Source organism: Podarcis erhardii (genome assembly GCF_964252035.2).
Source record: "Podarcis erhardii genome assembly, chromosome: 4".
Classification (NCBI taxonomy): Eukaryota; Metazoa; Chordata; class Lepidosauria; order Squamata; family Lacertidae; genus Podarcis; species Podarcis erhardii.
Genome location: NC_138508.1, coordinates 17847248 through 17868596, shown reverse-complemented (window position 1 = coordinate 17868596; position 21349 = coordinate 17847248). Strand labels below are relative to the sequence as shown.

Sequence of the window (21349 nt, the reverse complement as noted above, 5' to 3'; positions counted from 1 at the left end):
TCCAGTTTTCCTTTCTTAAAAAACAAACCAACCCAAATTTATTGTTTTATTATATGAAACACATTACATTATGTTTGAATGACACTACACATAGCATAGTCATTCCCAAACTGTTTTTACTAAATACCAGTGTGCTGAGAGGGTGAAAAAATTGTAAAAATATTTAGAGGTTCCTACAAGTTGCTTCTTCCTATCAGGGGCCACACTCAGGTCAGTGGACTCAAGACAGAAACCATTCAGGGCATAAAGAATGAAATGTGCCCCCAATTTTAAGTCAGAAACAAAGTGTGCTTCAAGCATCAGCAATTGTGAAAAAGCTAGGTTGGCAAGTATTGTTTACAAATACATTATTAGACTGGGTTGGGGGCGGAAGGCTGCTGTTGCAAATACGCTGGCAAGGGAGCGAGTCCTATGGAACACAGTGAGACTGACTTCTGAGTAGCGCGGTAGGATTGTGTCGCGCTGAACTCAGCCCAAATGAGGAAGCTTTGCAACACACTTCAGAAAGCTATGGCTGGTGCAAGCTCTAGGCTACGGGGAGACCTTGGGCAAGTCCTCAGTGGGCCCACTGCCTTCTCTCTCTCATCTATCTATCTATCTATCTATCTTTCTATCTATCTATCTATCTATCTATCTATCTATCTATCTATCTATCTATCTATGATCTATCAATTTTTTTCACAATAACCTTCAAATAAAATAATTACAGTATTACATAAGCTTACTGCCCACCCTCACCACCACAGCGTTTTTACTCAAACCTTTTCTACTGTGTTATATTTTTATCTATTACTGTCACAATTATTTTGCCATTTTTTGTCTGCTGCTTTCATCTCGATTCCTGCCCGCTGTCATGTTTTTTTTTTAAAGTAGTCCATGAAAGGCCTCCCCATTCTTCTATTCTATTCTTCTTAATTTTGCTGTTTGCTTTTTGCCATTTCTGCATAGCCCACTACTTTCAAAGGCCACTCCTCATTTGCTTTCTCTCTCTTAAAGGTAAAGAGACCCCTGTCCAGTCACGTACAACTCTGGGGTTGCGGCACTCATTTCGCTTCATTGGCCGAGGGAGCTGGCGTACAGCTCATGTGGTCAGCATGACTAAGCCGCTCCTGGTGAACCAGAGCAGCGCACAGAAATGCCGTTTACCTTCCCGTCAGAGTGGTACCTATTTATCTACTTGCACTGGTGTGTTTTCAAACTGCTAGGCTGGCAGGAGCAGGGACCGAGCAATGGGAGCTCACTCCGTCGTGGGGATTCGAACTGCCAAGCTTCTGATCGGCAAGCGTTTAATCTACAGTGCCACCCGTGTCTTAGGTGGCCCAAACTGCAGCATCGCCCAGAGGCAGAGAGAAGCACCCGGCTCCCGCACCTTCTCCTTGCTCCACTGCCGGTTGTTTATTCAGAGAGGGCAGGCAAACTGGTAGCAACATTAAAGACAAAGGGTAGCAGCAGCAGCTTGGCAACAGGCCCCTTGCTGGGTCATGAGCTCTAACAGGGGTTCAATCAGTGTTGATCCCCAATAATGTCTCTGGCTTATAACCTTAGGCTTACTAGGCATTTGGCCACAAGGGAGAAATACCAAGCATTCAGCTCCTGCCCTTTAAATGTAGTAAAATGCTCGTACTGGCAACACACTGTCAGGTGCCCTGATGTGAACACAAAAAGCAACCTTAAACAACACAGTTCAGAAGCTAATTATTTCGAGGCCGAGTGCTCGAGGTTCCCAGTTATCTGCATAATGCCAGACCCCTCCGATGAGCCACCATCGCACATGCTATCAAACAAAAGGTGTCACAAAATACAGCTATTAAACTGTCCATCCCTATCGATCAAGCCGCAAAAAAAAAAAAAAAAAAGAATTCAGGATTCTCTTGATGACAGCTTCCCCTCCTATATTTGAAAGTTTATTAAAAGCAAATTGCTTGTTTCTTTTTTAAGTAAGAACCCAAGGAGAAAAAGGGGACAAAAATATCCTGTTCTTCCCATTTATTTGTGCTTGGGGGGCACCCCACACTCGATTCAGTGTGGTTGCCCATCCAATTCAATACGGCATATGCAGGAGAACTTTCCACTGTACCGGGCCTATATTTACAATAGTGTGCATTGCTGTGCATGTCACTATTCGCGTAGCGAACTTATATTGAGTCAGACCACTGGCTGGTGAATCCAATAAAACCAATGGACAGGTTTATCTATTTCAGTGTCTCTGCTCTGAGCAGGTGTAATGTTTGCTATCGCCACCCAGAGGCACTCACTCTCATGTCAACATGCACCAATTCAGGCAGGGGAGACTTGTATTTTAAATACCTACTTTACGCGGCTTTCTTCGCTATTTTTATACTCTTCCATTTTGGCGACTTCGTTGCGCAGCTGCTGGCACTCCAGCTCGACCATATTCAAGAGATCCTCGCGTGACTTCAGTTCGTTCGTCACTTGGGCGAGCCTTGCTTCAATATTCTAAGCAAAGACAAACAAATGCGTTCAAATTAGCCTACCCAGTGATGGCTTCACGGAAGGTATTTCTGTCACACGAAGAACCCAAGTGTCTGTAAACTAATTCACATATGCCATGGCTTGTAATAAACTTCTGAAAGATGTTATTCCGCTCTTCACCTCTTTTTAAAAATTATTGTTTCCCTAAGATTTTCCACTTGCAAACTTCTCTCCGCAGAAAAGTCTCTTGGAAACCAAACAAGTCCGCTCACCTCTCTTGGTGCGGGACGGCCGAGGCTTCACTGGGGCCCCGACGAGGGAACTGGAACAGCGGCTCCCTTCCTGGTAGGCGGTGGGGGCTTAAGCCTATCAGGAACTGGATCCTAGCCTGAACCCGGCTTTGAAGAATGGAGATGCAGGCGGTGCCAATGGAGCAGGGAGGCTTCCATCGGATCTGCCCCTTGCCCATTTAAGCATTGGACGTAACTGGCTGTACGTTTGAAAAAATAATATATACCATTCATTGTATTGAATTGTAGATTTCAACAAAAGTAGCTCATAAAGTTCAACGAAAAAAGTAGAAGACCCAGTGGATCAGTTCATTCTCTAATCAGTTTATGCATAAGGTCCATATATGTGAAAGTGTCTATTCCACCTGTCTGTTCATAGAGTCCAACGGTCCACAAGAAAGGTTGTTGCAGTTCCACAGAATTAGCCTTGTTTTGCCGTCAGTTTGTACTACAGTGGTACCTCAGGTTAAGAACTTAATTCGTTCCGGAGGTCCGTTCTTAACCTGAAACTGTTCTTAACCTGAAGCACCACTTTAGCTAATGGGGCCTCCTGCTGCCGCCGCGCCGCTGGAGCACCATTTCTGTTCTCATCCTGAAGCAAAGTTCTTAACCCGAGGTACTATTTCTGGGTTAGCAGAATCTGTACCCTGAAGCGTATGTAACCCGAGGTACCACTGTACCCTCAAAGTAGTTAACAAACTTTTGTTGAAATCTACAATTCAATACAATGAATAGTATATATTATTTTTTCAAACGTACAGCCAGTTACGTCTTGTGTGTTTATTGAATATGTTTCATGTAACCAGAGGTTTGTTGTTTTGCGCATTTAAGCATTGGGGCAATCCTTTGTTTTGGATGGAGGGGAGGTTGTAGTGTCCGCCTGCCCCTCCAAATGCTGGGGTATCCTGTTAAAGGGAACTGGGGGGAGTGGCCATGTCTGCATGCATGGGGGAGGCATGCGAAGGCACTCCCTCAGACGGTGGTCCTTGCAGGGGTCATCCTATTTGATGTAAGTCTTAGGAACCCCCCTCTGGATTGAACACATGGCAGGATCAGGTTAAGATATTTTTTTTTTATGCCACCATGTTAGGAAGATAAGAAGCTGTCTGATATTGAGTCAGGCCAAGGATTTATTTTTTATTTATTTCATAAAATTTATATTCTGCTTGATTGTAAAAAAAAGAAAAGAAATACAGTGGTACCTCGGGTTAAGTACTTAATTCGTTCCGGAGGTCTGTAGTTAACCTGAAACTGTTCTTAACCTGAAGCACCACTTTAGCTAATGGGGCCTCCTGCTGCTACTGCGCCGCCGGAACACAATTTCTGTTCCCAGTCTGAAGCAAAGTTCTTAACCCGAGGTACTATTTCTGGGTTAGCAGAGTCTGTACCCTGAAGCGTATGTAACCCGAGGTACCACTGTACCCTCAAAGTAGTTAACAAACACAATCCATCTTGCTCAGTATTTACATTGACTGGCAGTGACTGGCAGTGAGGGCTTCCTACAGAGGACACTCTTAGCTCTACCCAGAGACACCAGGGATTGAACTTGGAACCTTCCATGTTGAAAGCAGATGCTCAACTGTTTTTATGTGATGACCACATGGAGGCTTTTTGGGGGAAGAGTCAACATACAGACACATTGGGCACAATGCAATGCAGAGACAGACTTGGAACCTGGTGTTTTGGGAAGTTCCATGCAGAGTTCCATGCTTCTCAGTCCCTACATTCAACGTCCAACTCTCGTATCTGCATTAACAAGACATATATAGGTTTTATATCAGTTTAACTGCCATGGCTTTCACTGAAGAACCCTGGGAACTACAGCTTGGTAGGGCAAGAATTTCTTCCTAGAGATCCCTAGTCCTCCATCACATAAATACATGCCTAATATTTTCTTGGGAAAGGGAATGGCTGTTTAAACCAATTTAAGTCTGTAATTTCTTCCAGAAATACATTCACTATATTTGCAATTATATGTTTTACTGTTATGGTAAGTGGTAACCGTGTTATCCACAAGGCAAGCTATACCATATGACGGTAACAAACTAAATTATATCAACAGCCATATCATCCGTCAACAGGAGAAGGAGAAAGGCTGCAGATTTCAGCATTGGAACGTGCAAGTGTGGGAGTTATTGCTTCCATTTATTTGACTACATTTCAAACTGAAATGCCAAACTTTTGAAAGCTTCTGAAATAGTCATGGTGGTGACTCACAACTCCAAAAATGATCTGCTGTGATATGGAAAACAAGTGCCTTGAGAGGCAGAGAGGCTTTTTGGAGACGTTTTTCGAAATGGTAGAAGGGGAAGGGAAGAGAACTAACTACACTGAATGAATGGAACATGCATCCCATATGAAAATTAATGAAGAGATGATTCACTGACCGCTGTCCTCTACAATTCAATAGTGGTTCCATCATAACCCTACCCAAACACAGGTGAGGAGTTGCACAGAAGCAATCTACTCATTATTAGAAAAAAGGGGGTCTCTTTAAAGGGATGCTGGTCTCACAAGATCATGGGAGACCATACAAAGGCGAGATGTTTTGGTTTGCTTGTTCACTTCTGCCCCAAAGTGAGAGAAGGGGGAGGAAGGAATTGAGCTCCGGGTCATTCTTCATCTCCAGTGTGGCGTAGTGGTTAAGAGCAGTAGTCTCGTAATCTGGGGAACCGGCTTCGCTTCCCCGCTCCTCCACATGCAGCTGCTGGGTGACCTTGGGCCAGTCACACTTCTCTGAAGTCTCTCAGTCTCACTCACCTCACAGAGTGTTTGTTGTGGGGGAGGAAGGGAAAGGAGAATGTTAGCCGCTTTGAGACTCCTGAAGGGGAGTGATAAAGCGGGATATCAAATCCAAACTCTTCTTCCTCCCAGGTACAATCCCAACTCATAAGACCCTATGAGCAAAGCCAGTTCAAGCTCATTTGCTGCCACAGGAGAAAATGACCCTCCCCTCCAATGGCAACCACTTCCGGCTATTCTGATCGGGCTGTTGAGCCATTTATTTGCAAGAGAAAATGGAACACAATTAGCAGAAGAAGGGAGGGGGTACAACTCCTTCAGGTGCTGCAAGGAGCCCAGGCGAGACTATACCATCTTCACAAGGTCATCTTCTTAATTAGCCGGGAGCCACCTGTAACTCTGCTACTCAAATGCTTTCTAGGTTTCGCTCTTGCCTTACTCCTTTCTTGGGGAAAGCCCACTCTTCAAAGGAAACATCTATCTGGAGAAAACCTGAATTGCAGTTTGCACCAATTGACCATTAAAGAGCAGTTTTCCCGGGGTGGGTGGAGCTGAGAGCCAAGAGGATGAGCACCCCAGAGTTCAAGGGCACATTCCAGCCAGGCAGAAACGCCCAAGGAGCGTATGAAGCAAAGCTGGAGAGGGGTTGTGCCAGGGGCAAGACCAAAGGGCCAGAGTTTTCTAACACTTGCACTAGACAATACTGGGGAGAGAAAAGTCGGACGTGCATAGCTATTTTTAGAAGCAGTCCTACTATCTACTATAATACCTAGACGCAGCCATCTGTACTATATGGTGTTTTGGGTAGCTGCTGTTGCTTCGCCCTCTGCTGGTCCTTTTTATTTTATCTGAGCTTTTAAAAAATGCAGCTGCTTAGCAAAGTGGACTCGGGTAGGAAAAGTACACATGGTTATAGCTGGGGTACTAGAGTCTGTTAGTGAATATTAGAAACTAAAGAACGGTAGTATTTATATAATATTTGGGATCTGAAGGGGAAATGCAAGCTGCAGAACTGGGCCAGGCTGGCTGGGCTAGCTGAGTGCAGAGCTATTAAGCCAGAGGTTTTCAACCTTTAGAGTCCACGGTTTCCTTGGCCAACTACGTTCTTTCTGTGGCACCCCTGTGGGGCTCAGGAGCCCAGTTATGTCACCCCTTGTCTGCAGAGCGGGCAGCCTTTTGCCCTTTTTCAAATACCCTCCCTTGGAGTGTTCCCTCAGCCTCCTCTCCTTTCCCCTCTCCCTTGGGAGTCCCTCTGGGCAGCCACCCTGGTCTCTGAGCTGCCCCCCCTCCCGTCCCAAAGAAAGGTGCCTCTTCCCACTGCCCCACAAGGGCCCGGGAAGCACCTTCTGGCCAGCCCCAGAGGCACCATTCACTTGGGGAGCTTGTAAACCAGGGGCGTGGCAACAAACAGCTGTGCAAGCTTTGGGAGGCAGAGACATGAGAGGGCATCAGAGGAGGGAGGGAAGGAAAGAGGGCACCCCTGACCATCGTTTAAGGCACCACAGGATGCCACAGCACACTGGTTGAAAACCCCTGTATTAAGCAACAATGGGGAGACAGTTGCTGGACCATTTAAAGGTAAAGGTAAAGGGACCATTACGTCCAGTCATGGCAGACTCTGGGGTTGCGGTGCTCATCTCGCTTTATTGGCCGAGGGAGCCGGCGTACAGCTTCCGGGTCATGTGGCCAGCATGACTAAGCTGCTTCTGGTGAACCAGAGCAGCGCACGGAAACGCCGTTTACCTTCCTGCCAGAGCAGTACCTGTTTATCTACTTGCACTTTGACGCACTTTCGAACTGCTAGGTTGGCAGGAGCAGGGACCGAGCAACGGGAGCTCACCCCGTTGCGGGGATTCGAACCGCTGAGCTTCTGATCGGCAAGTCCTAGGCTCTGTGGTTTAACCCACAGCACCACCCGCATCCCTTTTAATGTAAATTAATGTAATTTCAGCATAGGACAAAACCCGTGCAATGAAGGTGTGGGATGCACCTCTGTAAGGAGCGAGTTCCACAACCTAGGGACTGACTACAGAGAATGCCCTCTCCTGGGACAAGGCACTCCAGCTTCTGAGGGTAGTGGCACTACCAAGAGGGCTCCCCTCTGCTGATCTTAACACCTGGGAAGGTCCTTATTACCTCCAATGGCTCTTTACCTGGCACTTCCTTTGGTACATTTTCACTTCCTGCTGGAGCTTTCGGTTTTCCTCCTGCAGCCTGTTCCTGCTCACGGCTATTTCGCTCACGGTCGACTTCAGTTTTTCCATGAAGAGCTCGTTCCTTTCGGCGGGTTCCGCCAGGACGTTGCGCTGAACGCCTGGGTGCTCGGTTTGGCACTGGCTGCAGGTACCCGCGTCGTCTTGGCTTAGCTTCTGGCACTGCGTCTGGATTTGGCAGTGCTGGGCTTGCTTCTGGCGAGACAAGGAAAACAGCCCGCATGAAATCCATCTTTTTTGCACAGAGGTGCCTCTCCCATTCTGTGAGTTGCAGAAATTTAGAAGGCTGAAGCAGAAATCCAACACTGGAGAAATTATTATTTTTTTGACAGCAGGTTTCTGGCATAAGACTCGCTACCAGAGTTCTACGCTCCTGAGACTTGGCCCAGGCTACCACTGTGGTCCCCAAACATTTGGCCATGGGGAGGCAGATTACACAGGACAGATCTACACAACTGCAATGGGTCGCAGGCAATTCCCTATAAAGTGAGAGTGGGGTGGAGATTTAAAGGACGGCACAGTGCTGCCCCCTGCAATCACTCCTTCCCCGGTTAATTTTTCTCCTGGGACTACATAGGAAGCTGCCTTATGATGAGTTAAACAATGGATCCATCCATCTCAGTGCTGTCTGCACAGACTGGCAGCGGCTCTACAAGGTTTCAAACAATAGCCTCTCCCACCCCGACCTGGAGATTCCAGGGACTGAACTGGGACCTTATACCACTGAGCTGCAGTGTTTCTGCTCACAGTTTCAGGGATTAAAAACAGGGCTGGGGAAAAACTTCAGCTCCTGCTCCTGCGCTTTTAAATCTCCCTGTCCTCCCACTTTTTTTTTAACCAATTAATTGTTATTAGTTTTCAAAAAATTTAATGAATCTACATCCAGCTAATACAATACGAATTTAAAGTTGACTTCCCCTCCTGTTTTCCGCGGTGTTTCCCTTCTCCCCCCTTCTTGCTGCATCGTAGTGCGTACAATCCTTCGCTTAAAATTCAATGTGTTGGTGCTGACCTTTAAAGCCCTAAACGGCCTCGGTCTTGTATACCTGAAGGAGCGTCTCCACTCCCATCGTTCAGCCCGGACACTGAGATCCAGCACCGAGGGCCTTCTGGCGGTTCCCTCACTGCGAGAAGTGAGGTTATAGGGAACCAGGCAGAGGGCCTTCTCAGTAGTGGCGCCCGCCCTGTGGAACACCCTCCCTTCAGATGTGAAGGAAATAAGCAGCTATCCTATCTTTAAAAGACATCTGAAGGCAGCCCTGTTCAGGGAAGTTTTTAATATTTAATACTGTACTGTTTTTAACACTTGATTGGGAGCCGCCCAGAGTGGCTGGGGAAACTCAGCCAGATGGGCGGGGTATAAATAATAAATTATTATTAAATAGCTTAACATCTTATCATTATCTTTATCTTTTTCCGTCATCCTTTTCTATCGGCTGTTCCCACTTTTGTGGCGATTTGCACAAGCCGCAATGGACTGTGCTGCTTTTGTGTCCAGCCGGTGGAGGTTGGACCATTACGGCAAAGAAAGCATTGCCCCACCAGCTGCAACCCCAACTGACCATGTCTACTTCCCTCCATTCCAGGGTGTGACACCAGCTGTCCACTTCCTTTTCCTTAGCCTCATTGTTGCCCCCTGTGGAACTCAGCATGGAAGAGGATGGAGACAAAACATTGCCTCTAGCACCACCTACTGCCAGTCTCCCTGCCTTCTTCCCCACCAGCCCTAATGGGCACCAGCCGCCGGCCCTGCATGCCCTGAACACATCCACACCTGCAATTATAGAATCATAGAATCATAGAATCATAGAGTTGGAAGAGACCACAAGGGCCATCGAGTCCAACCCCCTGCTGTTGCCTGTTTTGAGGAGGCTAGGAAAGCTGAAATCAAACAGTAAGAACATCCCAATACAAATGTGACAATAAATGGCTATGCGTAGTTAAACTCATTGCACAACAGAGGCACATCATTTAGCCGTATAAAAATAAAACCCTTGTCACCTGCTACGTTTGTTTTGTTTGATTATGTTCCATTGATTTCGCTGAGCGTTTCTTACATGCCTTTTTTCGAGGGCAGAAATGCACTCGTGGCTCTTTGATTGACACCCAACAAGCCAGGCAGAAAAACGATGTTACTATGGTAATTGTGCTGCTCTGAGAATGCTGGACATCTGCTTTATCCACATCAAAGGCAGAGTCCATTAAATCAGACAAAAATATGAAAATGAGAGTGACCCAGTCCATTATTCTCAAGCTCGTTCTTCTAATCCAATACTCTGTAATTTAGTAAACCCTACAGAGTGCACTGAGCAACAAAAATGGGGGGTGGGGGGGTGGCTAATTGAGCCCAAGTATCATACTAAAAGGGAAGGGAGTTCATGATGGCTGGGAGTTTGTTAAGAGGGAGATAGTAAAAGCACAACTTCAGGCAATACCAATGAGATGGAAACATGGAAGGTGCCTAAAGAAGCCAGGGTGGCTATCTAAAGAACTTTTAACTGAGTTAAGATTAAAAAAGGATGTGCACAAAAAATGGAAAAGGGGGGAAACCACCAAAGAGGAATTCAAACAAATAGCCAGCACGTGTAGACACAAAGTCAGAAAAGCTAAAGCACAGAATGAACTCAGGCTTGCTAGAGAGGTTAAAAGCAACAAAAAAGGCTTTTATGGGTATGTTCGTAGCAAAAGGAAGAACAAAGAAACAGTGGGGTCACTCAGAGGAGAAGATGGTGAAATGCAAACAGGGGACACAGAAAGGGCTGAACTCCTCAATGCCTTCTTTGCCTCAGTCTTCTCCGATAAAGAAAACAATGCCCGACCTGAAGAATTTGGAGCAAATGATTCAGCAGAGGAAACACAGCCCAGAATAACTAAGGAGATAGTACAAGAATACTTGGCTAGTCTGGATGTATTCAAGTCTCCAGGGCCAGATGAACTGCATCCAAGAGTATTAAAAGAACTGGCAGATGTGATCTCAGAACCACTGGCAGTCATCTTTGAGAATTCCTGGAGAACAGGCGAAGTCCCGGCAGACTGGAGGAGGGCAAATGTTGTCCCTATTTTCAAAAAGGGGAAAAGAGAGGACCCAAATAATTACCGCCCAGTCAGTCTGACATCAATACCAGGGAAGATTCTGGAGCAGATCATTAAGCAAACAGTCTGTGAGCACCTAGAAAGGAATGCTGTGATCACCAATAGTCAGCATGGATTTCTGAAAAATAAGTCATGTCAGACTAACCTGATCTTGTTTTCTGACAGAATTACAAGCCTGGTAGATGAAGGGAACGCAGTGGATGTAGCCTACCTTGATTTCAGCAAGGCATTTGACAAGGTGCCCCATGATATTCTTGTAAAGAAGCTGGTAAAATGCGGTCTTGACTATGCTACCACTCAGTGGATTTGTAACTGGCTGACTGACCGAACCCAAAGGGTGCTCATCAATGGTTCCTCTTCATCCTGGAGAAGAGTGGCTAGTGGGGTGCCACAGGGTTCTGTCTTGGGCCCGGTCTTATTCAACATCTTTATCAACGACTTGGATGATGGACTCAAGGGCATCCTGATCAAATTTGCAGATGACACCCAACTGGGAGGGGTGGCTAACACCCCAGAGGACAGTTAGGAGGATCTAGGAGTCTTGGTTGACCACAAACTTGACATGAGCCAACAGTGTGACACGGCAGCTAAAAAAGCCAATGCAATTCTGGGCTGCATCAATAGGAGTATAGCATCTAGATCAAGGGAAGTAATAGTGCCACTGTATTCTGCTCTGGTCAGATCTCACCTGGAGTACTGTGTCCAGTTGTGGGCACCACAGTTCAAGAAGGACACTGACAAACTGGAACGTGTCCAGAGGAGGGCAACCAAAATGGTCAAAGGCCTGGAAACGATGCCTTATGAGGAACGGCTAAGGGAGCTGGGCATGTTTAGCCTGGAGAAGAGGAGGTTAAGGGGTGATATGATAGCCATGTTCAAATATATAAAAGGATGTCACATAGAGGAGGGAGAAAGGTTGTTTTCTGCTGCTCCAGAGAAGCGGACACGGAGCAATGGATCCAAACTACAAGAAAGAAGATTCCACCTAAACATTAGGAAGAACTTCCTGACAGTAAGAGCTGTTTGACAGTGGAATTTGCTGCCAAGGAGTGTGGTGGAGTCTCCTTCTTTGGAAGTCTTTAAGCAGAGGCTTGACAACCATATGTCAGGAGTGCTCTGATGGTGTTTCCTGCTTGGCAGGGGGTTGGACTCGATGGCCCTTGTGGTCTCTTCCAGCTCTATGATTCTATAATTCTATGAATTTTAAACGCATTTTAGACTGTTCCGAGGCCATTTCTGCACGAGTTATTTTCATGCGGTGCTCTTATCCTCATAATCTATATAGAACTCTGGCTTAAGGTTACCAGACGTCCCTGTTTCTTGGGGACAGTCCCCGGATTTACAAATCTTTTTTTTTTTTTTATAAATATTTATTAAAGTTTTTAAATATAAATGCACAAATAATAAACAATCTTACTTCTATCACAGACATAATTTCATCACTTCTTTGGACTCCCTCGCGTCTCCCGCTCCCATTTACATCGTTAAAAGTTTTTTCCAAACAAATTATCAACTTGTTTACAATCTCATGTCCACTCATTCAAATATAATCTAGCACTTCTTCCAAAATTTTTTATATTTTCTTTAGTCTCACTTATCATCAAATTTCAAATCTAATTTAGTGGTGGCCAATTTTTTATAATCTAGCATCCTTCTTAACATTCAACCAAATTACAATGTTTTTGTAGATACTTCTTGAATTTCTCCCAGTCTTCCTCCATCTTCTCTTCTCCCAGGTCACGGATTCTGCCAGTCATCTCGGCCAGTTGCATATAGTCCATCAGTTGCATCTGCCACTCTTCCAGTGTGGGTAGATCTTGAGTTTTCCAGTTTTTTGCAATGAGTATCCTTGCTGCCGTTGTTGCATACATAAAGAATGTTCGGTCCTTCTTTAACACCTTCTGGCCGACAATACCCAGAAGGAAGGCCTCTGGTTTCTTAGTGAAGGTATACTTAAATACCTTTTTCAGCTCATTATATATCATTTCCCAGAAGACCTTCACCTTAGGGCATGTCCACCAGAGGTGAAAGAATGTTCCTTCATTTTCTTTACATTTCCAACATTTATTATCAGACGAATGGTATATTTTGGCAAGTTTAACTGGGGTCATGTACCATCTATATATCATTTTCCTTCAGAGCATTACATGCGGTGAAGTTCAGCCCAGTGGTCCACAACCTTTCCCAGTCCTCAAATATAATGTTATGCCCAATGTCCTGTGCCCATTTTATCATAGCCGATTTAACCATTTCGTCTTGTGTATTCCATTTTAACAGCAAGTTATACATTCTAGATAGTACCTTGGTCTTTGGTTCTAACAATTCTGTTTCTAGCTTCGATTTCTCCACCTGGAACCCTAACTTTTTGTCATTTTTAAAAACTTCTTTAATCTGAGCATAATGTAACCAGTCTCGCACCTTATCCTTCATTTTCTCCAAACTCTGCAATTTCCAATTGTCTCCATCTTTTTCTAATATTTCCCAATATTTTGGCCATTTGGCCTCCATATTGGGTCTTTTTCGGGCCTTAGCCTCCAGAGGTGAAAGCCACCTTGGAGTTTTATTTTCCAATAAGTCTTTATATTTTGTCCAGACATTAAACACTGCTTTCCTGACAATATGGTTCTTAAAGGCCTTATTGATCTTAACTTTGTCATACCATAAGTATGCATGCCAACCAAAAGCATTGTTAAAACCTTCCAGGTCCAGTACGTCAGTGTCTTCGAGAAGTAGCCAGTCTTTTAGCCAGCAGAAAGCTGCGGCTTCATAGTACAACTTTAAGTCTGGCAGGGCAAAGCCCCCTCTTTCTTTCGCATCTGTTAATATCTTAAACTTAATTCTGGGCTTTTTGCCCTGCCAGACAAATTTAGATATATCTTTCTGCCACTTCCGGAAGCACTCCGTTTTGTCCACAATCTGTAGTGTTTGAAACAAAAATAACATTTTTGGCAATACATTCATCTTAATAGCAGCAATTCGGCCTAACAAAGAAAGCTTCAATTTTGTCCAACTGTCCAAGTCTCTCTTAATTTCAGACCAACATTTTTCATAGTTATCCTTGAATAGACTCAGATTTTTTGCTGTTATGTTTACCCCTAGGTACTTTACCTTTTTAACCATAGTTAGTTCTGTTTCTCTCTGAAACCGTTCTGACTCTGTATCTGTCAAATTTTTTCCCAGCACCTTGGTTTTCTGTTTGTTTAATTTAAATCCCGCCACCCGACCAAAATCCTGAATCAGTTGTAATACTCTTTTCGTACTAGATTCTGGCTCCTGCAGGGTCAAAACTAGGTCATCTGCAAAAGCTTTAAGTTTATATTGTTTTGCTCCGACCTGAATCCCTTCCACCAGCCGGTCCCCTCTGATCATGTTCAAGAGCACCTCCAGAACCGAGATAAATAACAGGGGGGAGATCGGGCAGCTCGGATTTACAAATCAGTCCCCTGACAAAATCCATCTATTTAGTAGGAAGTTGAAAAGAGTCCCCAGATTCATTGAAAAAAAATCTGGTAACCTTAGACTTGGGCTGGCGTTTCCCATAATTCTTAAGCACTCCCCCATCTCCTTGAATGAACATGAGTTGCTGCTTTGTCCTGAATCAGTCCACCTAGCCTGGGATGCCAATAAGATTTCCCAGGCCCGGTATATTGTATGTGGCTTGCTCCCCACTGCAATCTATTTACAAGACCCGCTGCTTATGAACGTATATTAGCAAAGCCAACCTCAAAGGGCTGTTGTTGCCGATATTGATATTATTCATTTATTATTTGATTTCTTACCTGCCCTTCCCCGTCAGGTCCCAGGGCAGGTTATAATGCTGTAAGATTCGGATTTTTTGTTTTTTTTAAAAACAATTTAAAAGACAAATTACAGTCACAGGAATAAGGCAGTTTCTCTTGCAAAGATGAAAGCGTGGGGTTGGGAGGATAATGTACAGAACCTTCAGCCCAAGAGTGGAAAAGCAAGGCATATACCGTAGACTCCGGTGTATTAGACAACTGGCTTAAGGTTACCTGCCAATTTGGGGGGTCGACTTATATGCCCAGTCTTATCCGCGGCAGCTTCGTTGGGCAGCGGCAGTGGGCGGCAGGCTCAGTGCCGGGAGGAAGCTGCCTGGCGAAGTTGCCCAGCGAACCCATACCTGGCGTATAAAACAGCCCCCGACTTTTTAGAGGATTTTCTGGGGTTAAAAAGTTGTCTTATACACCAGAATCTACGGTATATACATAACAGCAGCCCCTTTGCTTTAACTGCAACATTTCTTGGTTCTGGTATTTACAACAAAATACCCCACAAATGTTTGGTCCCAGCAAATGGTAGCACTCCTGAAGCTGCTATTAGCTGCAGACAGCAAATACATTTGCACGCGCGCGCGCGCACGCACACACACACACACACACACACACAAGCCCATCTAAGGAAACCCAGAGCCAGGAGATCTGATCACAGATGTCCAAGGTCACCTGTCTTGAGAGGGTAGAAACAGTGAAAATGTACCTGCTCCAGAAAGAATATGCAATATTCTCAAAACATACCCACCCCACACCTAAGTGGCTCTCCTGGCACTGCTAGTGAGCAGACAACAATCTCCAGCACTAGTTATTTCACAACAGAGATTGAGACATTTACATTTTCTTACAAAAAAAAAGATGTTTTGTGTACTTATATCAGAAAATCCTTTAATGACACTGCATTTCAAACATTTAGAGCCTGACTTGCAATGATCTCCACATAGCCATTTCTGAAATGGTATGATATTGCTATCCAGACCTGCACAGTTTTAGGTACAATTTCTCTTTGAAAGTAGAAACAGCAGCATGGTACCTGAAACAGATTGCATTTCTCAGACAGCAGTTTTCGCTGAGCATCTAATGAAACGAGGTGGTTCTGATACAGCGTTTCTTGCTTATCCCACTCTCTTGATTTTGCTCTAAATTCCTGAAAAATTAAAAAAAGAGAAACCCACAAAAGAAATGAATCACATCTCTAAATATGTATATTCTCTGTATACAACCAGAAATATAATGTATCTTGCAATTATATATATAAAGCTATTTTGGTTATTTATAACAATTAACAACAGGGGACAAATATTGGTGGGGAGGAAGAAGTAAAAGTATAAAATGAGAACTTGAAAAGCACATTGTACATAAAGAACATAAATGGGTCAATATACATGGCTACTGAAGAAAATGTCGGGAGCACTTCAAGTTATTGCATAAGAGACTGTTAAGCTATTATTATACAGTACTTGCAAGGTGCAAAACACTTTCACAACTATCAATAATTATTACTATTTAAATCAGGGGAGGGGAGCTTCCACTCTTCCCATCTGCCCTGCAGGGCTGTTTTCAGGAAGCCCCACCCACCTGATGTCAGGTGTGGGACAGGTAAGGGCAAGATTTCAAAGGAACAACTGAAGGCTTCAAAGGGAAACATCACCTGACACCACTATTGCTTCTTTAAATAATATTAAACAATATGAATACTGGTTCTATAGGATGGCAACACTGGGGAGGCCATTTTGCCAAATATTCTCCAGGGGAGGGCTAAAGTCTAACCGGCTGTCACATGGAAGATGGATCAAGCTTGTTTTTCTACTGCTCTGGCTTCAAGAAAGGAAATTCCTCCTAAACACTGAGGTCACCAGCTTTTGGTGACTCCCTCACTGTGAGAAGTGAAGTTACAGGGAACCAGGCGGAGGGCCTTCTTGGTGGTGGCGCCCTCCCTGTGGAAACCCTCCCATCAGATGTCAAGGAGATCAAGAACTACACAGCTTTTAGAAGACATCTGAAGGCGGCCCTGTATTGGGAAGTATTTAACGTTTGGTGTTAAATTGTGTTTTCATATGTGTTGAAAGATGCCCAGAGTGGCAACCTAGCCCATTTGGGTGGGGTAAAAATAATAAAATAATGATTATGATCCAGCATACCTACATGGCGCCTCCATGCTCAGTTCATGTGAACATCAGTTGTGGCAGACAAACAACACAGAAGCACTGCTGCCTTCACATCTTTATAAGCATCCTACCTGGCTAGTCAACGTTGGAAAAAGACTAAGATGGACTTTTGGACTGATCTAGCAGGGCTCTTTTTATATTCTCATGTTACGATACAATACTCTTCATTGTCATTGTCCCATACAGAACAACGAAATTGAAAAAAATCTACAGTGGTGCCTTGCAAGGCGAAAAGAATCCGTTCCGCGAGTCTCTTCGTCTTGCGGTTTTTTCGTCTTGCGAAGCAACCCTATTAGCGGATTAGCGGATTAGCGCTATTAGCGGCTATTAGAGGCTAAGCGGCTATTAGCGGCTTAGAAAAAGGTGGGGGGGGAGCGAAAAAAATTGCAAGACTCGCAAGACGTTTTCGTCTTGCGAAGCAAGCCCATAGAGAAATTCGTCTTGCGAAGCGCCTCGAAAAATGGAAAACCCTTTCGTCTAGCGGGTTTTTCGTTTTGCGAGGCATTCGTCTTGCGGGGCACCACTGTACATAAGACATTAAGAAACCAACAAGCCTGCTATCCCAGCTATCCCAACCTGGTTAGCCCCCTAAAAACTCTGATACCCCATTTTTAAATACAATATACTCCCATAGAGACTCCTTACACTGTGTTTAAAATCAAAATGCATTTGGATAGAAACTGTTTCTCAGGTGGCTAGTCCTAGTCTTTATAACCCTGTACCTTCTTCCAGAAGGCAGAAGCTGAAAGAGATCATTTCCGGGGTGTGCACACTATCCTGCACTATCTCCGCAGCTTCCTTATGGCACCTGGAAGCATAGATTTGATCCAAGGTGGGAAGAGTGCACCCAATTATTCTCTCCGCAGTCTTTACAACCTAGGACAATGTCCCATGAAACCTGGGGCATTTATGAATGTGTGCCTTCAAACGGCAGTAGCATATTCCCGCCATGAGGTTCTTCCCCTTCTATACTTTTCCATGTCTGCTTCGGAAGGGAATAAACAACTGCTGCTCTTCTTTGCTTTGCTTTCAGACTAAGAAGAAAATACCGTGTTTACTCTCTGTTCTCTGTATTGAGCAAAGGACAAAGCTGCCTAACTCAGCTGTTTCAGCCCAGGACAACTGAAGTTCCAAAAGCACTCTCTTTCGGAGGAAGCCCTGGGAAAGCAGCAGTAAATTCCTGGCGGCAAAATGTAGGTTCTACAGTGACAAGGACAGATCCAGAGAAAAAGCCAGCAGTAAATCAGCAATTAGGTGGCAATGCGCACACCACTTCAGTAAGAAATGGTCACTAAAAGCCAGTGTTTAGAATCGTAGCTAGTGCCAGTAAATATTCCCCTATATCTGAAGAACACTGTGCACCAAAAAATTCCCTATAGCCAGGGCATTTATAGCCTGTTGTGACAAACTAAAGTTGGAGACAAATGATGATGATGATGTCCCCCCCCCCCCCGAGAGCGGAAGTATATTCCTTGTGGTGTGTACATTGGTTGAGCTTCTGCTCCTGAGAAAAAGGGGCTAAGCAGCTTTTTGCACAGTTCCAAAGGTGGGCAAGGGGCGCAGGTGGCGCTGTGGGTTAAACCACAGAGCCTAGGACTTGCCGATCAGAAGGTCGGCGGTTCGAATCCCCGCAACGGGGTGAGCTCCTGCTGCTCGGTCCCTGCTCCTGCCAACCTAGCACTTCGAAAGCACGTCAAAGTGCAAGTAGATAAATAGGTACCGCTCCTGTGGGAAGGTAAACGGCGTTTCCGTGCACTGCTCTGGTTCGCCAGAAGCGACTTAGTCATGCTGGCCACATGACCTGGAAGCTGTACACTGGCTCCCTCGGCCAATAAAGCGAGATGAGCGCCGCAACCCCAGAGTCGGCCACGACTGGACCTAATGGTCAGGGGTCCCTTTACCTTTACCTAAAGACGGGCAAAGGGGGGGGGAGGTACAATAAAGGAGACTCCGACGAAACATCAGGAAGAACTTTCTGACAGTAAGAGCTGCTCCAACAGTGGAATGGCCTCGCCCTCGGGATGTTGTGGACTCTCCTTCCTTGGAGGTTTTTAAACACATGGATGCTTTAGTTGAGATCCCTGCATTGCAGGGGGTTGGACTAGATGACTCTTGGGGTCCCTTCCAACTCTTAGATTCAACCCAAATACCACACTGGTGGCAAGGAACAGTCCCAACCTTCCCCTCGGCAGGATTGAACCTGGCACCCCTGGCCATCCCCTGACATTGCCCAGTGATGATAAACAGGTAGGCCTGGTTTGGGAGAAAATGGCCTTGTAGGTCCAATGGGACCCTATGATGGGCTAAGACTGGCTCTTAGGGGTCTTCCTGCCTCCCCTCACAACAGAGGTGGTGGTAGTGTAGAGGGACACAAGAATCCTGTGGTCACAAGGCATACTTTTGGAAATCGAAGAAGAAGAAGAAGGAGAAGGAGAAGGAGAAGAAGAAAGACGCTCCTTTTAATACAGGAACTGACCTCCAATTTCTGGTTCAAACTGCTCAGCTGAAATGGGGCTTCTTGATTTTCTGTACATTTCTCCAAGCTGTGAGCTTTTTTTTGTTTTAATTGGTGCAGCTGTAGCTTTTCATAGCTTTGTGTCAGCTTGGCAAACTGGAAGAGGAATGAACGTCACAAACGCCTTATTTTTTTGCCTCGGTTTTGGAGGTGTAATTGGCAAAGGCAGTTAAGCTTAAATGATCTAATCAGCCATCTAATCTGGGTTGCTGGTTTTTTTATTAAGAAAAGTACAGTTAACTTACATGCATTCAAGTACAGCAACTTAACGTGCATTTAACTGGTGCGCATTCAGCTTTATGCACTTGGCAAATTAAATAGGGAGGCAGAAAGGAAGGGGGCAACCAGGAAGAAAGTCTTTGGCAATCCCACCCCCCATTGAACCCAATACATTTCGACTATACTGTACTTGATTTTGGCTTTATGTGCTATCCCAGGAATGCAATCCCAGCAGAAATTGAGAGCCACCTGTACCAGCTATTACAACTAAACAGTTAAGGGTGAACAAGCCAGTGCTTTCATACAACCTGTGATGTTAATTAACTGCACTTTTAAACACAGATTGCCTGGATATTTGCTTTATACATGTAGAGTAGAGCTTTCCAAAATATGCATCATAACATGTTAGTGCATCGGCTGCAGTGTGTAGGTGTGTTGTGTGAACGCTCCCCGTGCTCCTCCCAGGGCTGGAAAGGGGGTAGTTTAACATGTGGCTTGCTAGTAAAACTGATTTACTGCGTCGTGAAACAATGCATGTCTAAAAAGCGTGTGCCCAACATGATAAGTCTGGAAAGCTCTGATGTACAGGGATGTCTTGCCTGGTGTTTGTAGGAAGTGTTTTGCATCAGTTTAGCGCCATCTTGTGTTGGTGCTTTAATGGTTCTTCAGAGTTAGACAGCGGGGTTAACTAGCTTGATCCTGATCTAAAAAAATAAAATAAAAATCACCTTTGTTATAAGTTTTAAGACTGACACTTGGGTGGGGTGGGGACTGCACTAAGCTGGATAGATGTGTCACTTGTTGAAAACTCCACTAGGGTTGGTGCAAGTAGCAGGAGAACACAGACAGTGTGCCTATATGCACTCATCCTCTCTCTGTGTGTATATCCTGTGTGTTTGCACACATGAGGGGATGGGAAGGCTTATCAGCCCCTGTCCCTGGTGGGTTTGGCGAGAATGAATTGGACCCTCAGGGCGAAAATGATCAAGCACCACCTGACTCAGTACATCACAATATAGGCAGTCATTGAGCTAGTTGCAAAGCAGCCCGCAATCTACTAAACCTAGCTTGAAATTTTATGAACTGTAAAATAGGAATGAGATTTCCCCTTCCTTACTTGATTCTTCAGGGCTTGAAGCTGTGTGTCATAGTTCTGAGCCATCTCATATTTTGTCTTTTGCAAACTGTCCAGTTTCTGCCTCAGTAGCCCAACCTGTATTTGAAGTGGACATGATATTTGGGCATCAAAAGAGTTCCAAAAGCCAAAGGCATTTTTAAAAGCATAAAGATATCACTGCTAAAAAATACAACAACAAACAGCATGCTATCAACATGTATTGCAAGTTACAGGCACGACATAATACCCATTCCACATTTGTAAGACCTTGATATTTTAGTACACACCTACCCTTGGGAACTCCCTGCATATTGATATCAGGCAGTAGCCTTTGCTGTATGCTTTTCAGCACCTGCTAAAAACATTTTGGTTTTGGCCAAGCCTACCCAGATGCATGTTCCGATCCATTTTTGTTGGACTGCGAGAATTTTACGACAATTTGATCATAAAGGGAGATCTATGAATCTTCCGAAAAGTTTCACTTTCCCCCTACAAACCTTTTGCATTTGATTAAAGCTTAAGTTGTTACAATTCATGTTCTGAAGCTGCCTGACCGCAGCCTAAGAAACTAAATCAAAATAAGTGGTTTTGAAGTCTGTGTCTGAAAGGCACACAGTGATAGATTGAAACCATATAAGAGTGCAGCTGAGATTATCATGGGACGCGGGTGGTGCTGTGGGTTAAAGCCTCAGCGCCTAGGACTTGCCGATCGAAAGGTCGGCGGTTCAAATCCCCACGGCGGGGTGCGCTCCCGTTGCTCGGTCCCAG

At 44.9% G+C, this 21349-nt stretch overlaps 1 protein-coding gene across 2 annotated transcripts in view; it reads right to left on the bottom strand.

Annotated features, from left to right (window-relative positions):
* Nucleotides 1–21349, bottom strand: part of DEUP1 (deuterosome assembly protein 1) — a 64176-nt gene that overhangs the window by 30177 nt on the left and 12650 nt on the right. The window contains exons 4-8 of one of the 2 annotated variants that reach the window (XM_081860402.1): nucleotides 20582–20677; nucleotides 19207–19341; nucleotides 15596–15709; nucleotides 7619–7873; nucleotides 2312–2457 (exon numbers count right to left, since the gene is read on the bottom strand). In XM_081860402.1, the coding sequence (XP_081716528.1) occupies nucleotides 2312–2457; nucleotides 7619–7873; nucleotides 15596–15709; nucleotides 19207–19341; nucleotides 20582–20677 (746 nt within the window). The remainder of the gene's footprint in view (nucleotides 1–2311; nucleotides 2458–7618; nucleotides 7874–15595; nucleotides 15710–19206; nucleotides 19342–20581; nucleotides 20678–21349) is intronic. The other variant, XM_081860403.1, reaches the window with a different exon arrangement.